Source organism: Cherax quadricarinatus, chromosome 6, assembly GCF_038502225.1.
Source record: "Cherax quadricarinatus isolate ZL_2023a chromosome 6, ASM3850222v1, whole genome shotgun sequence".
NCBI classification, from domain to species: Eukaryota; Metazoa; Arthropoda; class Malacostraca; order Decapoda; family Parastacidae; genus Cherax; species Cherax quadricarinatus.
This window is the reverse complement of record NC_091297.1, coordinates 9,119,040-9,144,421: the sequence shown is the minus strand read 5'-3', so window position 1 is coordinate 9,144,421 and position 25,382 is coordinate 9,119,040. Positions and strand designations below refer to the sequence as shown.

Here is a 25,382-nt window from a genome sequence, read left to right as displayed (position 1 = left end):
TGACGATCTGTTGGAGTGTGAGCAGGGTAATATTTAGTGAAGGGATTCAGGGAAACCGGTTATTTTCTTATAGTCGGACTTGAGTCCTGGAAATGGGAAATACAATGCCTGCACTTTAAAGGAGGGGTTTGGGATATTGGCAGTTTGGGGGGATATGTTGTGTATCTTTATACGTATATGCTTCTAAACTGTTGTATTCTGAGCACCTCTGCAAAAGCAGTGATAATGTGTGAGTGTGGTGAAAGTGTTGAATGATGATGAAAGTATTTTCTTTTTGGGGATTTTCTTTCTTTTTTGGGTCACCCTGCCTCGGTGGGAGACGGCCGACTTGTTGAAAATATATATATATATATATATATATATATATATATATATATATATATATATATATATATATGCAAAACAACCACTCTGAAAGAATAGAGAAATTCCAAGCGCTTTCGTGACTACTCACATTATCAAGGAACTATGAATGTAAAGCATCCAAGGAAGCTATATAAGGGGTCTGGCCGGCACCTCACTATCAGATCCCACAACTTTTTTAACACCTGACGCGCGCCGACCCAACTTGGATAGGTCCTTGGCACAACTCACCCCACAAACTATTCTACCCAAGAAATAAGAAATTTTAAAGATTATTTGTCCAGTGTATTATTAAATTCTTCCCAAATTCTATTAATTATAAATGGATCTAATTTATATAAACCAAAGGAAATATTCATATTATTGTCAAAACTGCTTTTTATGAAACAAGATTCAATTATATTCCTGTCGACCATGGACTTGCTTGATACTACTTTCTCAACTTTTTGAAAATCAATTGGATGGTTAAAATCTCTTACATGAATAAATAGAGCATTGGAATCTTGTCCAGTTCTAATGCTATATTTATGTTGTTTTAATCTTAGTTCGAGATTTTTACCAGTTTGACCGTAATAAACTTTATCGCAAATTTTACAAGGAATCTTATAGACACATCCATCAGCATTTTGGGGGGAATTCTTTATCAAAAGTTTTTTTACTGTATCAAGATTTTTGAATACAACTTTAATATTAAAAGTCTTAAGAAGAGAAGGCATATCAACCAAGTTTTCATGGTAAGGGAGAACCAACATATTTTTAGTTGAATAAGGCTGGTTGTCCCTTTTTGGATTGTAAAAAGTATTTCTAGCAACTTTAAAAGATTTATCAATTACATTTCTTGGGTATTTTAAATCATTACCTATTTCATAAATTTTGGATATTTCCTCATCTATGAACTCAGGACTACAAATTCGTAAAGCTCTCAGAAACATTGATGAGAAAACAGACAGTTTGACTCTATCTTGATGCGAGGAATAATAGTGGACATAGGAACAGTTATTAGTAGGTTTTCTGTAAATTTTAAATTTGAATTCATTATTACCCTTAATAATTAAAACATCTAGAAAAGGCAATGAGTTATTTTCTTCAAACTCAACAGTAAAGTTTATTGAATGGGCTAAGCTATTTAATTTTCCAAGGAAATGGTGTATATCTACATTTTTGGGCATAAGACACAAAATATCATCAACATATCTGAACCATTTAGCTCTATTAGGGAGGATTGTGTTAAGTAACCTTGTTTCAAAAAATTCCATGTATAGGTTACTAAGAACAGGTGAAAGAGGATTTCCCATTGCCATACCAAACTTCTGAGTGTAAAATTTATCATTAAATACAAATTTTGCATCAACAATGCAAATCCTACTATCATTAAACTTATTAAACTTTGCATTGTTGATGCAAAATTTGTATTTAATGATAAATTTTACACTCATTAGTTTGGTATGGCAATGGGAAATCCTCTTTCACCTATTCTTAGTAACCTATACATGGAATTTTTTGAAACAAGGTTACTTAACACAATCCTCCCAATTGATTTTCAAAAAGTTGAGAAAGTAGTATCAAGCAAGTCCATGGTCGACAGGAATATAATTGAATCTTGTTTCATAAAAAGCAGTTTTGACAATAATATGAATATTTCCTTTGGTTTATATAAATTAGATCCATTTATAATTAATAGAATTTGGGAAGAATTTAATAATACACTGGACAAATAATCTTTAAAATTTCTTATTTCTTGGGTAGAATAGTTTGTGGGGTGAGTTGTGCCAAGGACCTATCCAAGTTGGGTCGGCGCGCGTCAGGTGTTTAAACCGTTGTGGGATCTGATAGTGAGGTGCCGGCCAGACCCCTTATATAGCTTCCTTGGATGCTTTACTTTCATAGTTCCTTGATAATGTGAGTAGTCACGAAAGCGCTTGGAATTTCTCTATTCTTTCAGAGTGGTTGTTTTGCATATTCTGAAATCACCTGTTTACTGTGATCTTATTGCATATATATACAGTGGACCCCCGGTTAACGATATTTTTTCACTCCAGAAGTATGTTCAGGTGCCAGTACTGACCGAATTTGTTCTCATAAGAAATATTGTGAAGTAGATTAGTCCATTTCAGACCCCCAAACATACACATACAAACGCACTTACATAAATACACTTACATAATTGGTCACATTCGGAGGTAATCGTTATGCGGGGGTCCATGTATATATATATATATATATATATATATGCAAAACAACCACTCTGAAAGAATAGAGAAATTCCAAGCGCTTTCGTGACTACTCACATTATCAAGGAACGATAGTTCCTTGATAATGTGAGTTGTCACGAAAGCGCTTGGAATTTCTCTATTCTTTCAGAGTGGTTGTTTTGCATATTCTGAAATCACCTGTTTACTGTGATCTTATTGCATATATATATATATATATATATATATATATATATATATATATATATATATATATATATATATATATATATATATATATATATATATATATATTATGTATATGTATGTATGTATTTTTCCGACACGTCGGTCATCTCCCACCAAGGCAGGGTGATTCAGAAAGAAAGAAAATCCCCAAAAAGGAAAATACTTTCATCATTCATCGCTCAGATACGACAGTTTAGAAGTCCCTCCAAACTGCTAATATCCCAAACCCCTCCTTTAACCCTTAAACTGTAGCGCTCCAACCTTTATTTTCTCCATTTGAAAACATGTAAAAAAAAACGTGGATCTACGTTCGGAGTGCTACGCATGTGAACATAGATCTACGTTTGTACAGTGTAAGGGTTAAAGTCCATTTCCATGTCCAAGTCCAGTCCATGTCCAGCTAACCAGTTTCCATGAATCCCTTCACAAAATATTACCCTGCTCACACTCCAACAGCTTGTCAGGTCCCAAAACCTAATTTACCCCCTCCCTCCTACCTTTTCAAGGATGACCCCTACCCTACCTTCCTTCCCCTACAGATTTATATGTTCTCCAAGTCATTCTATTTCAAACCATTCTCTCTACATGACCAAACCACCTCAACAACCCCTCTTCAGCCCTTTAACTAATAATTTAGTAACTCCACACCTCCTAATTTCCACACTCCGAATTCTCTGCATAATATTTACACCACACAGTGCCCTTAGACAGGACATCTCCACTGCTTCCAGCCACTTCCTTGCTGCAGCATTGCAACCCAAGCTTCACACCCGTATAAGAGTGTTGGTACCACTATACTTTCGTACATTCCCTTCTTTGCCTCCATGGATAACGTTTTTTCTCTACAGATACTTCAATGCACCACTCACCTTTTTTCCTTCATCAATTCTGTGGTTAACCTCATCCTTCATAAACCCATCCGCTGACAAGTCTACTCCCAAATATCTGAAAACATTCACTTCTTCCATACTCCCTCTCTCCAATGTGATATCTAATTTTTCTTTATCTAAATCATTTGATACTCTCATTACCTTATTCTTATCTTTGTTCACTTTCAACTTTCTACCTTAACACGCCATCCCAAACTTGTCCACTACCCTTTGCAACTTTTCTTTAGAATCTCCCATAAGCACAGTATCATCAGCAAAAAGTAACTGTGTCAGCTCCCATTTTGTATTTGATTCCCCATAATTTAATCCCACCCTTCTCCCAAACACCCTAGCATTTACTTCTTTTACAATCTCATCTATAAATATATTAGACAACCATGGTGACATTACACATCCCTGTCTAAGACCTACTTTTACCAGGAAGGAATCTCCCTCTCTCCTACACACCCTAACCTGAGCCTCACTATCCTCATAAAAACTCTTTACAGCATTTAATAACTGACTACATATTCCATACACTTGCAACATCTGCCACATTACTCCCCTATCCACTCTGTCATATGTCTTTTCTAAATCCATAAGTGCAATGAAAACTGCCCTACCTTTATCTAAATACTGTTTACATATATGCTTCAGTGTAAACACTTGTTCTACACATCCCCTACCCACTCTAAAACCTCCTTGCTCATCTGCAGTCCTACTCTCTGTCTTATGTGCAATTCTTTCAATAATAACTCTACTGTACACTTTACCTGGTATACTCAGTAAACTTATTCCTCTATAATTTTTACAATCTCTTTTTTGTCCCCCATCCCTTTATATAAAGGAGTTATACATACTCTCTATCAATCCCTAGGTACCTTCCCCTGTTTCATATATTTATTAAATAAAAATACCAACCACTCCAACACTATATCCTCCTCTGCTTTTAACATTTCTGTCAGCTGCTTTACTCCCTTTCATTCTACTTAATTCCTCATGCACCTCCCCCACACTCACACATATCCTGCTCTTCTTCACTCCTAAAAGATGTTATACCTCCCTGACCAGTGCGTGAAATTACCGCCTCCCTTTCTCCATAGACATTTAAGTTCCTCAAAATATTCCTACCATCTACCCAATATCTCCAGTTCCCCATCAACTAACTTCCCTACTCTGTTTTTAACTGACAAATCCAGTCATTCCCTAGGCTTTCTTAACTTGTTTATCTTGCTCCAAATTTTTTTCTTATTTTCAGCAAAATTTCTTGACAATGCCTCTCCCATTCTATCATCTGCTCTCCTTTTGCACTCTCTCACCACTCTCTTCACCTTTCTTTTACTCTCCGTATACTCTGCTCTTCTTATAACACTTCTGCTTTGTAAAACCTCTCATAAGCTACCTTTTTTTTCTTTTATCATGCCCTTTACTTCATCATTCCACCAATCACTCCTCTTTCCTCCCGCACCCACCCTCCTATAACCACAAACTTCTGCCCCACATTCTAATACTGCATTTTTAAAACTATCCCAACCATCTTCAACTCGCCCACTACTCATACTTCACTAGTCCACCTTTCTACCAATAATTGCTTATATCTCACCCTGACTTGCTCCTCCCTTAGTTTATACACTTTCACCTCTTCCTTACTTGCTGTTGCCATTTTCCTTTTATCCCATCTACCTCTTACTCTAACTGTAGCTACAACTAAATAATGATCCGATATATCCGTTGCCCTTCTTTAAACATGGACATCCTGAAGCCTACCCATCAACCTTTTATCCACCAATACATAATCTAACAAACTTTCATTATGTGCTGTATCATACCTTGTATACATATCTTCTTTTTTATAAAATATGTATTACTTATTACCAAACCTCTTTCTACACATAGCTCAATTATAGGCTTCCCATTTTCATTTACCCCTGGCACCCCAAATTTACCTACTACTCCCTCTACAGCATTTTTGCCCACTTTAGCATTGAGGTCCCCAACCACAAGTATTCTCTCACTTGGTTCAAAATTTCCCACACACTCACTCAACATTTCCCAAAATCTCTCTCTCCTCTACACTTCTTTCTTCTCCAGGTGCATAAACACTTACTATAATCTACTTTTCACATCTTTTATTTTACTCCACATAATCCTTGAATTTATACATTTAATATTTCCTCTTTTCCTGCCATAACTTATCCTTCAACATTATTGCTACTTCTTCTGTAGCTCTATGTGAAACCCCTGACCTAATCCCATTTATTTCTCCCCACTGAAACTCTCCTACCCCCTTCAGCTTTGTTTCACTTAAAGCCAGGACATCCAGCGTCTTCTCACTCATAACATCCATAATCATCTCTTTGTTATCATTTGCACAACATCCACGCACATTCAGACATCCCATTTTGACAGTTTTCTTCTTTTACTTTTTAGTAAGCTATACGGGAAAAGGGGTTACTAGCCCATTGTTCCCGGCATTTTAGTTGACTTTTACAATATGCATGGCTTACGGAGGAAAGATTCTAATTCTGCTTCCCCATGGATATGAAAAGAAAAGCAATAAGAACAAAAACTATTAAGATAAAATCAAAGAAAACTCAGATGAGTATGCATTCATAAACGTGTACATATATATAGTATAGTGTGACCTAAGTGTAAGTAGAAGTAGCAAGATGTGCCTGAAATCTTGCATGTTTATGAAACAGAAAAAAGACACTAGCAATCCTACCATCATGTAAAACAAATATAGGCTTCCTTTGTACACTCACTTGGTAGGATGGTAGTACAGCCCTGAATGGTTGCTGTCTGCCAACCCACTACCTATATATATATATATATATATATATATATATATATATATATATATATATATATATATATATATATATATATATATATATATATATATATATATCCTCTTCCTTTCAACACACCGGCCGTATCCCACCGAGGCGGGGTGGCCCAAAAGGAAAAACGAAAGTTTCTCCTTTTACATTTAGTAATACAGTGGACCCCCGGTTAACGATATTTTTTCATTCCAGAAGTATGTTCAGGTGCCAGTACTGACCGAATTTGTTCCCATAAGGAATATTGTGAAGTAGATTAGTCCATTTCAGACCCCCAAACATACACGTACAAACGCACTTGCATAAATACACTTACATAATTGGTCGCATTGGGAGGTGATCGTTAAGCGGGGGTCCACTGTATATACAGGAGAAGAGGTTACTAGCCCCTTGCTCCCGGCATTTTAGTCGCCTCTTACAACACGCATGATATATATATACACAATGGACCCCCGGTTTACGATATTTCATTCCAGAAGCATGTTCAGGTGCCAGTACTGAACGAATTTGTTCCCGTAAGGAATATTGTGAATTAGATTAGTCCATTTCAAACCCCCAAACATACACGTACAAACGCACTTACAAAAATACACTTACATAATTGGTCGCATTGGGAGGTGATCGTAAAGCGGGGGTCCACTGTGTATATATATATATATATATATATATATATATATATATATATATATATATATATATATATATATATATATATATATATATATATATATATACATACATACATTGTATATATATATATATTTACAGTGGGCCCTCGACCATCGATATTAATCCGTTCCTGAGAGCTCATCGTTAGTCGAAATTATCATTAGTTGAGTTAATTTTCCCCATAAGAAATAATGGAAATCAAATTAATCCGTTCCTGACACCCCAAAGTATTGAAAAAAAAAAAAATTTTACCACATGAAATATTAATTTTAATACACACAAACTGAAGAAGACATGTACAATTACATGACACTTACCTTTATTGAAGATCTGGTGATGATTGATGGGATGGGAGGAGGGGAGAGTGTGGATGGTGTTAGTGTTTAGACAGGGAATCCCCTTCCATTAGGACTTGAGGTGTCAAGTCCTTTTCCGGGGTTACTTCCCTTCTTCTTTTAATGCCACTAGGACCAGCTTCAGAGTCACTGGACCTCTGTCGCACAACATATCTGTCCACAGAGGCCTGTACCTCCCGTTCCTTTATGATTTTTCTAAAATGGTTCACAACATTGTCATTGTACAGGTTGCCAACACGGCTTGCAGTAGGTGTGTCAGGGTGATTTTCATCAAAAAAGGTTTGCACTTTAAGCCACATTGTACACATTTCCCTAATCTTTGAAGTAGGCAACTTCGTCAATTTCTCTATCCTCTTATGTCCTGGGAGTGCCTTTTCCTCCTGAGTAATATAGGTCCTACTTGGCACTTTCTTCCAAAACAGGCCTGTTTCGTCACAATTAAACACTTGTTCAGGTTTCAATTCTTCACTGTCTATGTACTCCTTGAATTCCTGCACATATTTTTCAGCTGCTTTTTGGTCCGAACTGGCAGCCTCACCATGCCTTACCACACTATGTATGCCACTACGATTCTTAAATCTCTCAAACCAACCTTTGCTGGCCTTAAATTTACTCACATCACCACTAGTTGCAGGCATTTTTCTAATTAAATCGTCATACAACTTCCTAGCCTTTTCACATATGATCGCTTGAGAGATGCTCTCTCCTGCTATCTGTTTTTCGTTTATCCACACCAGTAACAATCTCTCAACATCTGCTATCACTTGTGATCTCAGTTTCGAAAACATAGTTGCACCTTTGGCAAGAACAGCTTCCTTGATTGCCGTTTTCCTGGCCACAATAGTAGCGATGGTTGATTGGGGTTTTGTGTACAACCTGGCCAGCTCGGAGACACGCACTCCACTTTCATACTTAGCAATGATCTCTTTCTTCATATCCATAGTAATTCTCACCCTTTTTGCTGTAGGGTTGGCACTAGAAGCTTTCTTGGGGCCCATGGTGACTTATTTTGCAGGTGCAATCACTAAAAACGCTGTGATAATATGAAATGTTCCGATTGTATGTTTGGATGGGACCGCGGTGGCTGGCTGGCTTGTAAACACTGGCACCCACGGGACAAGTGAGGCGTGCTCAGGCCACAAGTGGATGCATCTTGAACGAAACGAATCGCGTTGGTCGAGTTTTTTAGCGCTAGTCGAGGCAAAATTTTTGCATTAAAATGTATCGCTAGTTGGATTTAACGTTATATGATGCCATCGTTAGTCGAGGGTCCACTGTATATATATATATATATATATATATATAGTGGACCCTTGACATTCAATACATATATACATATATACATTATATATATATATATATATATATATATATATATATATATATATATATATATATATATATATATATATATACAGTGGACCCTCGACATTCGATGCTAATCCGTTCCTGAGAGCTGTCGAATGTCGAAAATATCGAAAATCGAATTAATTTTCCCCATAAGAAATAATGGAAATCAAATTTATCCGTGCAAGACACTCAAAAGTTTGAAAAAAAAATTTTACCACATGAAATATTAAGTTTAATGCACGCAAACTGAAGAAGACATGTACAATTACATGACACTTACCTTTATTGAAGATCTGGTGATGATTGATGGGATGGGAGGAGGGGAGAGTGTGGATGGTGTTAATGTTAAGAAGGGGAATCCCCTTCCATTACGACTTGAACTGGGAGCTTCACCATGCCTTACCACACTGTGTATGCCACTACGATTCTTAAATCTTTGAAACCAACCTTTGCTGGCCTTAAATTCACTCGCATCACCACTAGTTGCAGGCAATTTCTTTACCAAATCATCATGCACTCCAACACACTCACTCCACTTTCCTACTTTGCAATTATCTCTTTCGTCATTTCAATAGTCATTAGCACCTTTTTTCTCGAAGGGTTGGCACTAGAAGCTTTCTTGGGGGCCCATGGTTACTTATTTTGCAGAAACAAGCACCAAAAACAATGATAATATGGATAATATGGAATGTACCGAATGTATCCTTAGATGCACGCACACTAGCTGGCTTGTAAACACTGGCACACACGGGGCAGTTCAGGCCACATGTGGACACGTCTCGTACGAATCGTATCGAATGTCAGGTTTTCCATCGTATGTCGAGGCGAAATTTTTGTGTTAAAATGCATCGAATGTTGGATTTATCGAATGTCGATGCCATCGAATGTCGGGGGTCCACTGTATATACTGGTCTCCCTCAACATTCGCGAGGGTTAGGGGATCAAGAGCCTCGCGAATGTTGAAAAACCGTGAATGTTTGGTGCCCCAATATATTGTAGGGAAATATATTACAATACTGCTTCCTTAACTTGTTGAACCATGAATAATCATAAAATACATGAAAACTTCATAAATTGTACTAAATATATGCATGTTATGCTTTAATAACGTATGTTATTTAATAACATGTATGTTATTAAATACCACAGACTCCACCAATGCCTCCACCACTGCGAGTCCCTACTACCCTCTCTCCGACCCCCGCAACTGGCAGCCAGCCCTCCCACCACTCAGTGTGGTGAGTGTTTTGTTTGTTGATTATTTGCTATTAAACTACAGAATAAATTATGTAAACCCATTCATGACTGCATATTGGAATGGCTATTAGGAAAGGTATTAGACGGTGACATCATGTGTTTACTCTTGAACACAGCAAAGAAGCGAACATTTCTGCTATTGCTAATAATAACAATATTAATAATAATAATAATAATAATAATAATAATAATAATAAATACGATATAATTGAAGAAGGAAATTGTACAAAAATACGAGGGAGTGGTTGACACATCGTCAGTGTGACTTTGTTTATGCTGGAGTGAACATTAGTTTCCCCAAACATTTCACAATAATTCAGCGGTTGAGGCAGTGGTATTTAATAACATTTTATTATTATTATTATTATCACACTGGCCGATTCCCACCAAGGCAGGGTGGCCCGAAAAAGAAAAACTTTCACCATCATTCACTCCATCACTGTCTTGCCAGAAGGGTGCTTTACACTACAGTTTTTAAACTGCAACATTAACACCCCTCCTTCAGAGTGCAGGCACTGTACTTTCCGTCTCCAGGACTCAAGTCCGGCCTGCCGGTTTCCCTGAACCCCTTCATAAATGTTACTTTGCTCACACTCCAACAGCACGTCAAGTATTAAAAACCATTTGTCTCCATTCACTCCTATCAAACACGCTCACGCATACCTGCTGGAAGTCCATTTAATAACATTTAATAACATATATGTTATAAATAATAATAGTACATGTTATTATTAATAACATGTATTATTATTAACATGTATGTATTTAATAACATATATGTTATAAATAATAATAGTACATATTATTAATAACATGTATTATTATTAACATGTATGTTATTAAATACCATTGCCTCAGTCACTGCCTTTACCACTCCAGTCACACTCAATCTACAAGCACCAAACACAATGAATTATTGTGAAATGTTTGGAAGAGGAGGGAGACTAATGTTCACTCCAGCATAAACAAAGCCACACTGACAATGTGTCAACCACTCCCTCATATTTTTGTACAATTTCCTTCTTCAATTATATCATATTTTTTATTATTATTATTATTATTATTATTATTATTATTATTATTATTATTATTATTATTATTATTACTATTGTTATTATTAGCTGTAGCAGAAATGTTTAATTCTTTGCTGTGTTCAAGAGTAAACACATGATGTCACTGTCTAATACCTGTCCGAATAGCCATTCCAATATGCAGTCATGAATGGGTTTACATTATTTATACTGTAGTTTAATAGCAAATAATGAACAAACAAAACACTCACCACACTGAGTGGTGGGAGGGCTGGCTGCCAGTTGTGGGGGTCGGAGGGAGGGTAGTAGGGATTCGCAGGTGGCAGGAAACTTAAATATGATTTGGCGGCTGGGAATTTGGTGGCTGGGAATTTGGCGGTTGGGAATTCGCGAATGTGTGAAGCCCGTGAAAGTTGAAAACGTGAATGTTGAGGGAGACCTATATATATATATATATATATATTATATATATATATATATATATATATATATATATATATATATATATATATATATATATATATATATATATATATATATATATATATATATAGATAGCTGGATGAGATTTTCGCCTTATAATCGGTGATACCCATGTAACAACATGTACCGTATATGCCACCTTTATATTAACAATGTATCTCTTAAATCTTCTGTGCCATATTATGTAATAAAATATTCCTATTGGTAAAAAAAAAATAGTTTAAAAGATGGGGTGGTAGGGGAAGTGGAATATTCAAACGGCTTCAGGAAGAAATCCAAATATTCCTCCTTGAAGCCTTTTTATGCACTTCTCCGAGGCCATGGGTCCCACAATTTACACCAGAGGTGGACCCCATCATATATTTATATGTATGTATGTATGTATGTATGTATGTATGTATATATGTATATATGTATGTGTATATATATATATATATATATATATATATATATATATATATATATATATATATATATATATATATATATATATATATATATATATATATATATACAGTGGTCCCTCAATTATCGTCCATAATCCGTTCCTGGAAGTGGGACTTTTATCAAAATGGACGATTTACAAATCAATTTTCCCCAGAAGTATTAAAACAAAAAATTTTTTTACATGAAATATAGATGTAGTACATAAACAATACAGTGGCACATGATGAATTAAACATTAACAGAATAACACTTACCTTTATTGGCGATTCTTCTTTGTGTATGGAAGACTGGAGAAGGAGACAGATTGGATGATTTACGGTTTGGAAGGGGAATCCCCTTCCATCCCGGCCAGGGTATGGTTTGTTTGCAATCGTGTCATTACGATTTCGTGAGTCATGTTGGGTTTTAGTATTGAATTTATTTTACTAAGCAAGTTACAGTAGTAATGAGTTGCTTAAGAAAATGGTTTCATATATTTTAACATAGAAGTATTGATAACAGTTATAATTTCACCACAGCCTTTATGTTTATAATGCAACATAAAAAATATTAATGTATTTTTTCTTAATTTTTAATTGAATTTTGCAGCTCATACTAGTTGTTAGAGGCAACAATTGAAAGGTTATAGGGGCACCAGTGGGTCAAGGAGCTGAACAAAAAAACATTAATCTCATCAAACAAGTTTTAGCGTTAAGTAGAATATAAAAATATGATATTTGCCAGAAGTTTTTGGCAGCATGTTATCACAGGAATGTAAGAATAGTGGAGCACTGCAGTAGGCTTACTGGGCCACGTGGAAGAAGACATGTACATTTATAACATTTATTAAAGCATTCATTTTGCCATGAGTGACTTCTTCATTCTTAATACAGAGACATTTAAGATGGGAGCTTAGATGGATAAAGAAACAAATGGAGTATAAAACAGTTCTTTATGCCATTGTTTTCCCCACACATTGGGCTTCATCAAGTCACAAACAGATCTACCTGGGGAGAGGATGTGCATATATAGTGAGCTTAGTGACATGAAGAGTCAGGTGAGGTGTGGTATTTTATGCCATATACAGGGCCAGATACCGCATAGGCAAAATAGGCATTTGCCTAGGGCCCCGCACATTTGGGGGCCCGCGGTCCAAGGGGTTCAGGGGCTCATCCAAGACTGCGCACATGGTGCAAGTGCTTTATAAAGTGATTTATAAAGGGAATAATAGTGCTGTAGTGGTTATGCTGAATATAATAGGTACATGATGTCACTACTTTAATAGCCTAATCTAGTAATACTATGCTGTCTTGAGTTTATTCTCTTTAAAATGCATGATTTAACAAGATAGTTATAATGGCTGTTGGTAAATGGTTTTGGTTGTCTTGATATACTTTCCCTATTAAATTTAATCTAAATAGCCAGAATGTATTTAATTAGACCTTAAACAGGCTCACACCGACCCCATCCCCAAGCTGGAAGGGGTTGCTTTGCTTACCCGTAACTGAAAGGGGCTCCGCCAATCTGAATAGCCTAGGGCCCAGAGACTTCTTAATCTGGCCCTGGCCATATATTATATAAAATATGATTTCTCTCCACAGGAGGATAGATAGTGAGTTGAGATAGGTGACATGAAGTGAAATGATGACTCTGAATAATGGGATCATCCAGTGAGTAGTGTATCGTGATGGTTCGGTCACCTGATACCCTCTACTCATCACATAATCCCACTACTCGCAGCTGACCACTGTCTCATTTCATTTTATTTGTCTGACCCCACAATAAATGCTCCAATCATAGATGTTTCTGTACTAGAACTGAAAAAGCCACTCATGGCAAAATGTTTTATTTACTAAATGCCATAACTGTACTTTAGTATCTTCATCTTACTGGTATCACCATACCCTGTACAACTACTGGCCCATGGTAAGCAGTTTTAGTTCACAAGCAACCACATGAACTTGTTTACTTACACAATATATTTTTCAAGCTACCCAGAGTTTGCACTTCAGTGAAGCTGCCTTCAAGTTTGTTCCACTCATCTTCCATCTGCTAATCAACCAGCCTGGCTGGTTGATTAGTGTATGGAGAATTAAGCCTCTACCACTCCTTACACTGAATAATGACCCATGGGTTTAGTGCATCACTTAAATTGAAATTTATTCCAATCATTTACAACTCTGTTGCCAACCAGGGCTTTCCAATAAATTAATCTAAATTTGCCTGTCTTGAATGTATTGCTGCAAGTCCTGTCTTGGTTAGATATTTTTATTGCGCTATTTACCGGTACTGTATACGTGTTCCTTTATTCCTGTTTTTCAATTATACATGTATGGTGTAGGAGGTAGGTTACTGAAAGCAATGAAGAGTTTTTACGAGGATAGTGAGGCTCAGGTTAGAGTATGTAGGAGAGAGGAACATTATTTCCCAGTAAAAGTAGGCATTAGACAAGGATGTGTGATGTCACCATGGTTGTTCAATATATTTATAGATGGGGTTGTAAGAGAAGTGAATGCGAGGGTCTTGGCAAGAGGTGTGGATTTAAAAGATAAAGAATCAAACACAAAGTGGGAGTTGTCACAGTTGCTCTTTGCTGATGACACTGTGCTTTTTGGGAGATTCTGAAGAGAAGTTGCAGAGGTTGGTGGATGAATTTGGTAGGGTATGTAAAAGAAGAAAATTAAAAGTGAATATAGGAAAGAGTAAGGTTATGCGGATAAAAAGATTAGGTGATGAAAGATTGGATATCAGATTGGAGGGAGAGAGTATGGAGGAGGTGAATGTATTCAGATATTTAGGAGTGGACGTATCAGCAGATGGGTCTATGAAGGATGAGGTGAATCACAGAATTGATGAGGGGAAAAGTGTGAGTGGTGCACTTAGGAGTCTGTGGAGACAAAAAACTTTGTTCCTGGAAGCAAAGAAGGGAATGTATGAGAGTATAGTTGTACCAGCACTCTTGTATGGGTGTGAAGCATGGGTGATGACTGTTGCAACGAGGAGAAGGCTGGAGGCAGTGGAGATATCATGTCTGAGGGCAATGTGTGGTGTGAATATAATGCAGAGAATTCATAGTTTGGAAATTAGGAGGTGTGGGATTACCAAAACTATTATCCAGAGGGCTGAGGAGGGTTTGTTGAGGTGGTTCAGACATGTAGAGAGAATGGAACAAAACAGAATGACTTCGAGAGTGTATAAATCTGTAGTGGAGGGAAGGCGGGGTAGGGGTCGGCCTAGGAAGGGTTGGAGGGACGGGGTAAAGGAGGTTGTGTGTGCAAGGGGCTTGGACTTCCAGCAAGCGTGCGTGAGCCTATTTGATAGTTGTGAATGGAGACAAATGGTTTTTAATACTTGACGTGCTGTTGGAGTGTGAGCAAAGTAACATTTATGAAGGGATTCAGGGAAACCGGCAGGCCGGACTCGAGTCCTGGAGAGGGGAAGTAGTGTCTACACTCTGAAGGAGGGGTGTTAATGTTGCAGTTGTATAACTGTAGTGTAAAGCACCCCTCTGGCAAGACAGTGATGGAGTGAATGATGATGAAAGTTTTTCTTTTTCGGGCCACCCTGCTTTGGTGGGAATCAGCTGATGTGTTAATAAAAAAAAAATGTTAATCACATCTACCCTAATCTGATGCCTTTTCAGAGAGAGCAAATTCAGTGCCTTGAGCCTATTTTAACCTTTTCAGGGTCCAAGGCCAAAATCGGTGTCCCTGTGTCCAAGAAATTTTGAAAAAAAAAAAAAAAAATTTTTCTTACAGAATTAGAGTATATTTTTGTGATGGTAATAAAACAAAAAAAAAATTCTGATCAGTACTTACCGAGATACAGAGGCGAAAAGTTGACCCAAAATGACCGGGTGGCGGCAACATTGGCGATTTCCGCAAACTCGCATTTCTTTGTTTTATGTTTTTTATACTTTTTTCTTTTCTTTTCTAATTTTTTTTCTTTTCATAGTAACATTTGTGGCCTGTGAGACCAATACTGTATATAATGTATATATATAAACTCACTGTATTGAACACAATAACTGCACTAAAGTTATTATTATAATATTGTTTATCACTTCTGTTTATTACAATAAACATCACAAATCTTGTATAATACTAATGTTCTACCATATATTTACATATGTACAATCACTGGACATGTTTTTAGAACTGCTGCAGCTTGTGGAACTCCTTGAAACAAGGCACCATGCACAGAGGTACCTTACATTCCTCGCACATAAACCGAGTGTCTTTGTGTCTTTGTTGCCGTTGTTTTGTTTGTGCACAGACAACACATCTCTTCTGAGCAAATTTCTTCTTAGTTGCAGGAAGCAGTAATTTGAAGTGATCACCTTCCCTCCTCAAACGCTTGGGTATCTCCTTAGGACTTCGAGGACGGTTTTGTATGGCAGGTGTTATTACCTGGCATTTCATTTTGAGTTGTCTGACAACAGACAAACAAAATTTACCATACGGTGGTCTGTTGCCAGTCTTCACTTGGTACATATTATATGCATTGAGCATTGAAATGTCCATAAGATGGAAGAAAAGTTTCATGTACCACTTGTAACTCTTATGAACACAATCAACAAAGTCAATCTGCATGTCACATTTGTCAACCAAGTGCATGTTTTGTGTATAATTAATCACTGTCACTGGTTTTCGAATACATTCATTAGTCTATCAACTTTGCCACTGTCTTGCATTTCGTTACAGTGAATGGTTGTCAATAATGTGACATCTCGTTTGTCATGCCACCGTAATGCCATGATGTCATTGGCAGTAAACACCAGCACCTCTTCACCACGAGTGCCTGCGGTGAACCTGGGCATGTGTTTAAGATTAAAACGCTCTGTGCCACACACAACTGTCGTGTTCATTCGCAAGAAATCACTGAGTAAAGGGCTTGTGTACCAGTTATCAGTATATAATGTATGCCCCTTACCAAGATAAGGTGCCATCATGCTTCTCACTATGTCACCTGAGATACCCAATAACATCCTGGTATCTTTCAATGTTTTACTTCCCGTGTATACAACAATATCCAATACCAGGCCACTGTCACAGTCACAGAGTACAAACAGTTTTATACCAAAGTGTTTCCTCTTGCTCGGTATATACTGTTTGAACGACAGTCTATCTTTGAACAAAATGAAAGACTCGTCATGTACAAGATTCTTGAATGGATAAAAGTACATGTTGAACTTTTGTTTCAAATACATAAAAACATTTCTAATCTTGTATAACCTGTCACTTCTGTCAGGCCTGGTTTTGTCAGAGAAGTACAACATACGTAACAGTAAGATAAACCTGTTCACTGGGATGATTTCACTGAAGACCGGGGTACAAATTAGCTGATCTGTGGACCAGTATGCTTTTATATTATGCTTATAGACATGAAGCATAAGCATTATTGTTGTAAAAAGCAAATACATTTCTGCAACAGTTGTCTCTTTCCACCGGTGTAGTCTTGACTGTGGTGATGTGATCATAATTACCATGGTGTACTCAAAATACCTATTACTTTCCCTGACAATAGTTTCCATCAAGAGCTGGTCAAAGAATAGTTCAAAGAATTCCAGTTCATTTGCAGGGTTTCCAAGGGAACAAGTTGGTAGAATTCCACTTTGAGAGTCATCAAACTGGTGGAGCTTGGGAACAAAATTGGGATTTTACTGCCAATCCCAGATACGGCGTGCTGGTGATTGTGGTGGGCTGGTGGCTGACGCTCCGCTTTGTCCTTGAACTGAGGAGTCAGCAGCATGGGTCCCAGCCTGGGCTGGTGAGTCATGCATGGCCGTGGCACTACCATCACCACTACCACCATCTACTGATGCCTGTGGTCTATCCATGCCAAGTGTAGCCACATCATCCTCACTATCACTATCTATACCTGGTGTAAGGCCACGGGATGCACTCCGTCCCCTGGGCACTGCATAGGGAACACTACCCGAGCGCATGCGGTGGCATATATACTGATGCTTCACTGGTGAATATGTTTCCTCACTATCACTACTCGAATGATCGTCAAGAGCAATAAAATCACAATCCACGTCACTATCATCATCATTACTGAAGTGAGAGGCCTGGCCACGCAAAAATAATAGTTTTCTCTTGCGATGAGGTACAACTGAACGTGACTGAGATGTGCCCACACCAGAGGTAGAAGGCTGAGGATCGTCAGGGTTTTCTGCACTATTATCGATATCCTGGTCATTCCTTTCAGTCACTAACTGATGAAAGCCAAAGACTTCGTCTTCATTTCCACTTCCATCGGAGTCAGAACTATCAGATAGGAAGAGGAGAGTCCCAATTTTCCTTGGAGCGAGAGCTGCCTTGCGACGAGGCATGGTGAACAAAGGTAGCTGAGCCGGTGTCCCCACAATGCTATGCGGGCGCCTAGAATTTTTGTTTATGGCGCGCGCACACACTACGCAGGCCCATTCTCTCATATGTAGGCCTACCAGCCTTTTCGCACTAAATTTGATGCCGCTAGAATTTTGGCGTAGATCTACGGTTTGGACCCTGAACATAAAGCCGTAGATCTATGGCACGGACCCTGAAAGGGTTAAGAAAAGTTTCTGATGCAGAGGATCAACTTTATCATCCTTGTCTGTGTACTTTGCAGTGCACTCATGTCTATTATGTAATACAGCGACCAGAACTGAGCAGCATAATTTAAATGAGGCATTTCTTGGACATATGTGAAGGAATTCTCTTAATTATTGGATATTTTTACGTTCAAGTAAATAATGATGCAGGATGTGAAAATAATTCTGCTGACAGAATTTACATTTGGTTAAAGCTGTATGAGCTCAGAGTCTGGTGCTTCAGTTGTCAGTGATGATTACTGCAGCACAGAGTTTGGTGCTTCAGTGTTGTCAGTGATGACCACTGAACCACAGAGTCTGGTGCTTCAATGTTGTCAATGATGATTACTGCAGCACAGAGTTTGGTGCTTCAGTGTTGTCAGTGATGACCACTGAACCACAGAGTCTGGTGCTTCAGTCATCAGTGATGATCACTGCAGCACAGAGTCTGGTGCTTCAATGTTGTCAATGATGATTACTGCAGCACAGAGTTTGGTGCTTCAGTGTTGCCAGTGATTACTGCAGCACAGAGTTTAGTGCTTCAGTGTTGTCAGTGATGATCACTGCAACACAGTCTGGTGCTTCAGTCATCAATGATGATGACAAAACCAGAGTCTAGTGCTTCAGAGATCTCAGTAATGACTACTGAATCACAGAGTCTGGTGCTTCATAGAATATTTTCAAATCTTTGTTCAGTGGGAAAATATGATCATTAGTAAATATGGAAAATTCCATTCAAATTTCTGTCCACTTAACTTTCCAATCCCTTTCAATTACCAAAACTTTTAGTATCAGTCTTCAACATCCTCCTATACAGTATGAGGCATTATGTGGTAGAAAAAAATCATGATGATGGCTAAATTCTGGTTTAGTTAATGAATCATTTCCTTAATGTTTCGTCTGTTTGTGGAATTGTGCATATATTGTGAATCATAGAATTGATGAGGGAAAAAGAGTGAGTGGTGCACTTAGGAGTCTGTGGAGACAAAGAACTTTGTCCTTGGAGGCAAAGAGGGGAATGTATGAGAGTATAGTTTTACCAACGCTCTTATATGGGTGTGAAGCGTGGGTGATGAATGTTGCAGCGAGGAGAAGGCTGGAGGCAGTGGAGATGTCATGTCTGAGGGCAATGTGTGGTGTGAATATAATGCAGAGAATTCGTAGTTTGGAAGTTAGGAGGAGGTGCGGGATTACCAAAACTGTTGTCCAGAGGGCTGAGGAAGGGTTGTTGAGGTGGTTCGGACATGTAGAGAGAATGGAGCGAAACAGAATGACTTCAAGAGTGTATCAGTCTGTAGTGGAAGGAAGGCGGGGTAGGGGTCGGCCTAGGAAGGGTTGGAGGGAGGGGGTAAAGGAGGTTTTGTGTGCGAAGGGCTTGGACTTCCAGCAGGCATGCGTGAGCGTGTTTGATAGGAGTGAATGGAGACAAATGGTTTTTAATACTTGACGTGCTGTTGGAGTGTGAGCAAAGTAACATTTATGAAGGGATTCAGGGAAACCGGCAGGCCGGACTTGAGTCCTGGAGATGGGAAGTACAGTGCCTGCACTCTGAAGGAGGGGTGTTAATGTTGCAGTTTAAAAACTGTAGTGTAAAGCACCCTTCTGGCAAGACAGTGATGGAGTGAATGATGGTGAAAGTTTTTCTTTTTCGGGCCACCCTGCCTTGGTGGGAATCGGCCGGTGTGATAATAAAAAAAAAAAAAAAATAATTGTCCTTTTCATCTGTAAGTTAGGCTCAATACCCCCATGACAGAATATGGTGACTTTAACTTCACTACAGTCTCCCCCCACATCTGCATTGTTTGAATTTGGCACTTATTTTTTTCTGATGTTCAAAGCCTCCTATATTGTCATAAGAAATGGCCTTTCTGATCATCACATTCATGTACTCTTATCTAGAGCAATTAGTATAAGAACATTTTTGAAAAATGTAACAATTGCCAGTTTTATCCCATGCACTACATCATTAATGCATTTGGAGATTTGTTCCATGTCCTATACAGATTAGTTTAATTTAATTTGAAACAGCACATAATTAATTAATTGTCTTTTGTTTTAATTCTTTCCAGCTCAACAGTTGCACATCCTTCTGAGCTCCCGCCTTCCCCACACCAGTGGGATTGACAGGACGCCAAACATTAGCTTCAAAAGATTTAGCATTTATATACCCAAAGTTAAACACTGGGATTCATTTTTTCATCAAGTGTGTTTACAAGCATCTGAATGATAAGAAGTAAACTGTAACTGAGCTAAATCATAGTGAAGTAGGAATAGAAATTATACAAAGCTACTGTAATTATGGGATAAGCAGTAAACTTTGCAAGTGATTCACATTGTCTCTACAATATTGGAACAGAACACACAAACAGTAATAATGCAAGTGTAGCTAATATGAAGAAAATGTTGAATACCACAGTAAATACTGAGAACAGTGATGATTATTGTATTTCATAAAAGAAAACTTACATGCAAACACTAGTGTCACAAAAGGACTGCCTCAGGCCAGAAAATTTAGTGAAAATTGTTGATGAAATATTTTTAATAATGGAAATAAACAATGAAACCGTAAGTGTTTTTTGTTTAAAATGAAAAAAAAATAGATGCTTTTGAGGCTAATGTGCCAGTTCCTTAGTCAGACAAATCACTGCCATTTACACTAAGGGTAATATGGCCAAATATTAAAAGATTAAAATGGCTGTTTATCTATAAAAACTGAACTTGAGGTATAAGGCTCTGAGTATCCATTTTTCCACTGGTATTTATTAATAACTGAAGACTTTTCAAGGGTGTAAAATGAACAACACATTACCCAGTCATTGTGAAAACCTTGCTCAATACAACATGATCTCTTCTAGCCCAGCTCTTCACTGCAAGGTGACAGACACATGAGAGGGTAGTTCTAACCTAGGACTTGGTGACTGTACTCAATGATTCTGCCTCATGTTATGAATTTCTTGTCAGCCCCATGTGCCAGAAATTCCATCAGTGACATGTTTAATTCAATTATTTTAGATCAATACAAAATTGCTTTAATTTGGAGGATTATTTCAATTTTGTATTAAAATTAGATCTACTGTAAAATCATTTTAATGGCTTTTGATGGGGTTAAAGAGTGGTAACATTGGTGCATGTTGTCAGTATTTCCAGATCTTGACACCTTCACAGTCTCCATAGGCACCTGGGAGTGGGTTCTGAAATAACAATTAATAATCTGGAAAAGAACTTAAGCATTTTTCATATATTCATTTTGTACTGAAATGGTAAACGTGCTGTGATACTCACCAACATACATGCAAAATAATAGGATATTCAGGTGATTCATCTCTATCATTTAGTCTCTTCGCTATCTTCATTAATTATCTTATTTCAGCATTTAATTGGTATTTCAGAATTCATGTTTTTCCTCTCAACCCTTGTTACTCTCAGGAATTGCAGCATATACACAAGTGCTTTTGTTTTCCCTCATTTTATTATCAGCGTGTGCATTGTTTTCATTAAAAGGAACTGGTGGTTATGGTTCCTATTATTCAGCTAGATGTAGCAAATGGGAAGCAAAAGTTTCAGTATCAGGAAAGCTGTGTTTTTTCTTTAATTTATTTCAGAAAGATTTGGACTTTGTGGTTTATTAAGCAAGTTGGTGTTCAAAGCAGATTCAGGACACTGTTGTGTGCAATGGGATGCCAGTTGGCAATAATATTTGTAACAGTTTCTTAATTTTCTTATAATAAGATTATTTATCATGAAGAAAGAATTAATGGTATTGATTATGTCAGCAACAGACCAGGACTCTAAAAGTCTGTGATAACTCTGTATATGATACTAGGAAGCTTGTCCATCTTTTTCCAAACAGACTGCTCACTGAGTGTCTGTATACCCTTGAAATACTGCACAGGAATAATTGTTGAAGGTGCTCACATTTTTTTCTAAAAAATTCCACAAATATCTCTCTGTGATGTCAGTGTTAACAAGAAGAAAAGAAACTTAACTTTAATGGAAAGATCGACACTTGATTAGTGGAGAGTGATAGAAAAAGCAAAATCATGAAATTCTGTATTGTACTGGCTGTCAGCTCTGTATAGATTTAATGAATGTCAGTATTCATTTTATCATAGATGCTTCTGTGGTTTAGAATGAGCAGATTTTTTCTTTGACTTTACATTATTACCATAATAGATAAATTAGCAAAGAAGGAAGTTTGAAGAGTATATGAGGAAGTCTTATCCTGATATTACTTAAGCAAGTGACCCTGACATTGAATTTACCTTTGATATACACGGACTACCTCAGATGATTTTCATAGTCTCTGCTAGTACTATCATTGCTGCTGTTTGTTTGTTTGTAACTAGCATATGTGACCTACAAGCTCAAGAGTGCTATCCATTTAGAAAAGAAAGAAATGATAATCTTGTCCCTGTCAGTGTGTTGTTGCTGTGATCACTGTGAGGGAGCTCCTCATCATGTCTAGGGCTGAGATTATCTCCACCACAGAAAACAATCAGGACCTCCTTGACTTGTCTTCTCTATAATACTTTAAGGAGAAAAGTCAGACTTCTGCTCAAAGAACTTTAGGGTACCCTCAAAAGTTTTAATCATATTTCTAAAACTTTTTATTCATGTAAATTTTATTATTTCTATGTACAATACATGTAGAAGTTGGGTGAAACAAATTCTACATGCTGTTTTTGAAATTATCATTTATTTTAAATGATCATCTACACAACATTTAAAGGCTAAATGTTTTACAGCTGTTTTTATTTATTTTTGGTAACTGTGTGTTTTAAGGATGATATTCAATAATAATGACCAGATTGATCACAAAGGTTATGTATTCCTGGACATGATCTTCACTGAAGTGTTTGTGTTATGATATTGGCCTTTATCTAGACTGGGTAGGATGTATCACCATTGAAACATATGTGACTCTATCCTAATTTGTTTTAGATAAGCTTAGCATCATTGTAAACCTTCATTACTGCTACTTGTGGATGCCATCACTACTCTAACTTTGAAGTAAACGGTGGCCCAGACCTTCAGAGATATGTGAAGCTATCTTCAAGTATGGGCCTAATTCCATAACTCATCAAGATGTATTTCTTGAAATTTTAAAACCGAAGATGATCTTCCGTGAGGTTTTCATGTAAATACTGTATGTACTGTACTTGCTGATAGTGTCGCATTTTGGTCTGAAGTTTTAGAAGGATCTCCATATTGTCCCTTGCCCTGAACAGTCCAAATAAGCTGGTACTCAGGCCTAGGGACTAATAATTAAGTGTAGATATTACCTGTACAGCATTATAGTAAGGCGTTGAGTGCAGTGTTGCAGATAACACTTTTTTTTTTTTTAAACAATTTGGATGGCAAGGCGCAACATTAATTTTGTAGCGAGTTGTGAATGTAACAATTTTTTGTGCCTACTGTTCAAGCTTAATTATTATGTATATTAATTTGTAATTTACTAGACTTAGCAATGATTTTCAATGAGGTTATTTATAAAATGATGTTCTGTGGGTGCATTGGCAAAAAAAAAGTTAATAATTTGCTGTTTTCCTATTTTGTGAAATATTCAATGCCAGTAATTAAGTTTTCACTTTATCAATTTTGTAATAAAAGTAAAATTTCTGATAAAATTTTATTTATGATAAATTTCTGGTTGCGTCTTTGGCCAAGCTTGATTGGCAACTAAAGTGTGTATAAGAGGATGAGCAATTTTTGTACGTTTTTACCAAGATATTGGAGTAAAGTGTTTTTTGTGTGGGTCAGATTTGATCCATTTCTTAATGTTTATTCTGCTCCAGTGAGGAAAGTTTGTTTTTGCATGGAAACTGTGCCATTGTTTTTCATATTTGTGGCATGATCAGTGATTAAAATTAGAACTTCCAAAGAGTTAAGTGAGTCTTACTTTGAAAACTGTTTTTAATTTTCACCTATTACAAAGGTTAACATATGCTGATCTTGCCACATTATATCTGTATGCTAGTAACAGAGTCTCTCAGCTTAGAGCTCCTACTAATAAGGCACAGAATAATGCAGGAAGGACTAACGATAGGCTGAGTTCCTAGAGAACACTTGAAATAGAAAAAAAGCTAGCCAGTCATAAACCTAGGTCCATCATGCTTAATAAAGAGTTGCAAGTGTCATGTAATGGTTCTTGCTTCTACTCTGGCTGCTGTTTATGATTGGCACGAATGTTTAATACAGTGTTGAAATATTATTTGAAGGCAATATGTTCATTGCCTTAAAAGAATGTCTCGCTGAGCATTTGTCAACCGAACATTGTCAAAACTGCCCACATTTTGATGTATTCTTTTAAGCATCATGCCCGTCATGGTCATACGTGATAATAAAATAATTTTTGTACTGTATTGTTTTTTGTTGCCGTGTGTGATTGATGACTAATGAGTATGTGATATTTTTATATTAACAAAGCAGCTTTCTTTCATCCTGGGAAACAATGGTCATAACCTAGAGTTAAACACAAAAAAACAGTCAACATGGGTGAGAGAGAGGTTAATTTAAGACAAAATAACACATAACACAGCTTGGAGAGAATTCACAAGATGAGGTACAATAAATTACACCTTCAATGAATGCCTAACATAATATTGTACACAATAGGTCATTCTGCAAATTACAAAGTTTGTATCAAAAATATACAACAAATTGTTGACACCTTCCTCCAGCCTCAAAGAGCAGGAATATCAACCATAGACAATGATGACA

At 37.1% G+C, this 25,382-nt stretch overlaps 1 protein-coding gene across 7 annotated transcripts in view; it reads left to right on the top strand.

Moving 5' to 3' along the window:
• nmo (serine/threonine-protein kinase nemo) overlaps positions 1-25,019 on the top strand; it is a 758,381-nt gene extending 733,362 nt beyond the window's left edge. For all 7 annotated transcript variants that reach the window (XR_011391086.1, XR_011391085.1, XR_011391083.1 and 4 more), the window contains one exon: positions 20,732-25,019. Coding sequence is in view for 1 of the 7 variants with exons in the window: in XM_070080136.1 (XP_069936237.1) it covers positions 20,732-20,786 (55 nt within the window). In the remaining 6 variants the exon portion in view is untranslated. The remainder of the gene's footprint in view (positions 1-20,731) is intronic.
• Positions 25,020-25,382: the final 363 nt, after the last annotated feature.